Source organism: Diaphorina citri, unplaced genomic scaffold, assembly GCF_000475195.1.
Source record: "Diaphorina citri unplaced genomic scaffold, Diaci psyllid genome assembly version 1.1 scaffold918, whole genome shotgun sequence".
NCBI lineage: Eukaryota > Metazoa > Arthropoda > Insecta > Hemiptera > Psyllidae > Diaphorina > Diaphorina citri.
The window spans coordinates 3,675-6,306 of record NW_007378349.1 but is presented as its reverse complement, the minus strand read 5'-3'; the positions used below and the strand labels follow the sequence as shown (position 1 = coordinate 6,306).

At 40.2% G+C, this 2,632-nt stretch overlaps 1 protein-coding gene across 1 annotated transcript; it reads right to left on the bottom strand.

Moving 5' to 3' along the window:
• Nucleotides 1-1,706: 1,706 nt before the first annotated feature.
• On the bottom strand, nucleotides 1,707-2,334 carry LOC103513052 (coatomer subunit epsilon-like; the record flags this gene model as incomplete). Its single annotated transcript, XM_008477862.1, has 2 exons — nucleotides 1,707-1,865; nucleotides 2,287-2,334. Coding segments are annotated over 2 exons (207 nt in total), but the record flags the coding sequence as incomplete, so codon positions are not given.
• Between the last annotated feature and the right edge of the window lie 298 nt (nucleotides 2,335-2,632).

Genomic DNA, 2,632 nt, shown 5'->3' with positions numbered 1-2,632 from the left:
GTGAGACGATAAGACCTCTATCTCAAGGTGCCTCCACAATTTTAGAGAATATGCTAGAAAAGAGCTTGCTCTATAACTTTATACTTTAATGCTTGCCACAAATGTCGTTCCCCGCTTTAATACACAACGTTAAATGTTAAATTGGACTCGAACCACCAACCTCCAGATTCAAAGTCCAGCGTGCTAACCACTACACCAGTGAGGTACTTGAATGATAACAATTTTTACAACTTGGCGAAGTTGCACAGGGGGCTAGTCAGAGTCCGGAGTGCAAGTCTGACCCTTACATAATTCATGCTTGACCTCTGCGTCTTGAGTAAAATCCAGTAAAAGAAGTACCTTAGAATATTCTCCAATCAGTGCCGTTCATAGGTGGGTTTGACTTAGGACCTTAAACTGGGAGTAGACCAGTGTCTTGCTGTGGTACTATAAATAGGGACCAGAGCAGCCAAAGCCTGGCTAGCTGGAGGTTACAAAAGGTTTATCAATTATCATGCTTCAAAGGAAAATGAAGTTGCACAGGGGGCTAGCCAGAGTCCGGAGTGCAAGTCTGACCCTTACATAATTCATGCTTGACCTCTGCGTCTTGAGTAAAATCAAGTAAAAGAAGTACCTACCTTAGAATATTCTCCAATCAGTGCCGTTCATAGGTGGGTTTGACTGGGGACCTTAAACAGGGAGTAGACCAGTGTCCTCCTGTGGGACTATAAATAGGGACCAGAGCAGCCAAAGCCTGGCTAACTGGAGGTTACAAAAGGTTTATCAACTATCATGCTTCAAAGGAAAATCATAAAAAAATCATTATGGTTGACTGCGGTTTGGAACGAACCAAGTAATCTTGGAGCGCAGAGCTAGATTGATTTGTATAAGCTTGGGGGCACGGTTGGTCCAGTGGTAACGCGCTTGCTTGCCATGCAGAAGGTCCCGGGTTCCTGATGGGATAATGTTCGTTCTCGGAACGGCTGGCTTTCTGCTATCCTGTCTTCCTTCTCTCTTCGATTCCGGGACGATAAGAACATAGCAGTTACAGTTCCCTCTGTCAAAAAACCTCTTTAAAAAAAAAGGAAAATCATAAAAAATCATTATGGTAGAAACATTTTTGTTCGCAACCAAGTAATCTTGGCTAGGAGCCCAGAGCTAGATTGATTTGTATAAGCTTAACCCATCTTTTGGAGCTGTTGCCCCTACACCTAAGTCTGAGAGTGGGCTTTTTAATAATAATAATAATAGTGCTTATTTATACTGCTCGCTTAAGACTGAAAAGTCCCTTTACACAATAATAGTAGTACTATTATTGTGGTCAAATTCTCAAATTATATTGAGGATAAAATTCCATACCTCGGCTGGGATTGAACCCACGCCCTCCTGTTTACCAGGCGAGCGCCTTGACCACTACACCACCGAGGTAGGTATGATGGCGTTAAGCTGGGCCCGTTAAGTACGCCCCTGATAACACCTGTACACCAACTAAGTATACCTAACTTGTGAGTTTTGTGCCAAATTAATTTAAAAAGAAAGTTCCAAGAATCTCTCTGTTTGAAGTTTTGACATAATTGATCGAACAGAGTAAGCTCTCAGTTTTGGCGTTTATTACATGAAAGAAACAAAAAGAAACAAAGTTTGATTTATTTATTTGCTTTCTTAAGAGGTTTTGATAGATGGTCTGATTGTGCCGGAAGCAAAGAGAGAAGAGGGTACTCTCATACTCACTTTTTACTGGGAATGCTCAGATATTCTGCTAGAACCTTAATGCAAGATAGTTCCTCTGGTAGTTTTTCTTCTAACACTACCTTGTACTTCTTCTGTGCAAGATAAGATCTCCACACATAGAAATCTTTTTCCAAGAGAACCTTAGGATCAGTGGCCTGAAAATAAGTAAAGTGGTTAGCATAGTGGAGATCAAACCTAGAGGGTGGTGGTTTGAGCCCAAGTCAAGCCATAAAATATAACATAGATTATTTATCGGGAACATTAATTGCCAACACATCTTTACATTGCTGTTTTCTGATTAGAGCTTTACACCAATTTAAACATACTTTTTTCCCAGAGGTTTGTTAGAGAGAACTATAACAGTGGAAGTCTCATCATCCCAAAATCAGGGAGAGGAGGACAAGCTAAACAAAAGCCAGCTGTTCCGAGTAAAAACCCTACTTGTATAAGACAAAGCCTGTGCTGGCAAGAATGAAGCTTGCAAGCTAGCACTTACAAGGTAGGTGAACTACCCCCCAAGTTAAGAAGGGTGGATCTCATTTAGTTATTTTATTATTATTTTAATCATAATCATACCTTTAATCTCTGGCCCTCCTTGATGCACTGTTGATAGTTTCCGAGGTTCTTCACAAAAAAATACCGGAAAGGAGATATTGTGAGAAAACCTCTTTTTTGGCCGCCATGTTGGAGAAATCATTACGGTACGGGATCACGGTACATCCTAGAAGAAAAGTGTAAATGTGCAAAATGTAGGAAATAAAAATACAAACAACTTTTTAGTTCATTGTTTCTCGAAAAAAATTACCGGAGACGAGGTATTGTCACAAAAGCTCTTTTTAGCCGCCATATTGGAAAAATAATTACGGTACGGGATTACGGTACATCCTAGAGAAAAAATGTAAATGTAAAAAATGTAGGAAAT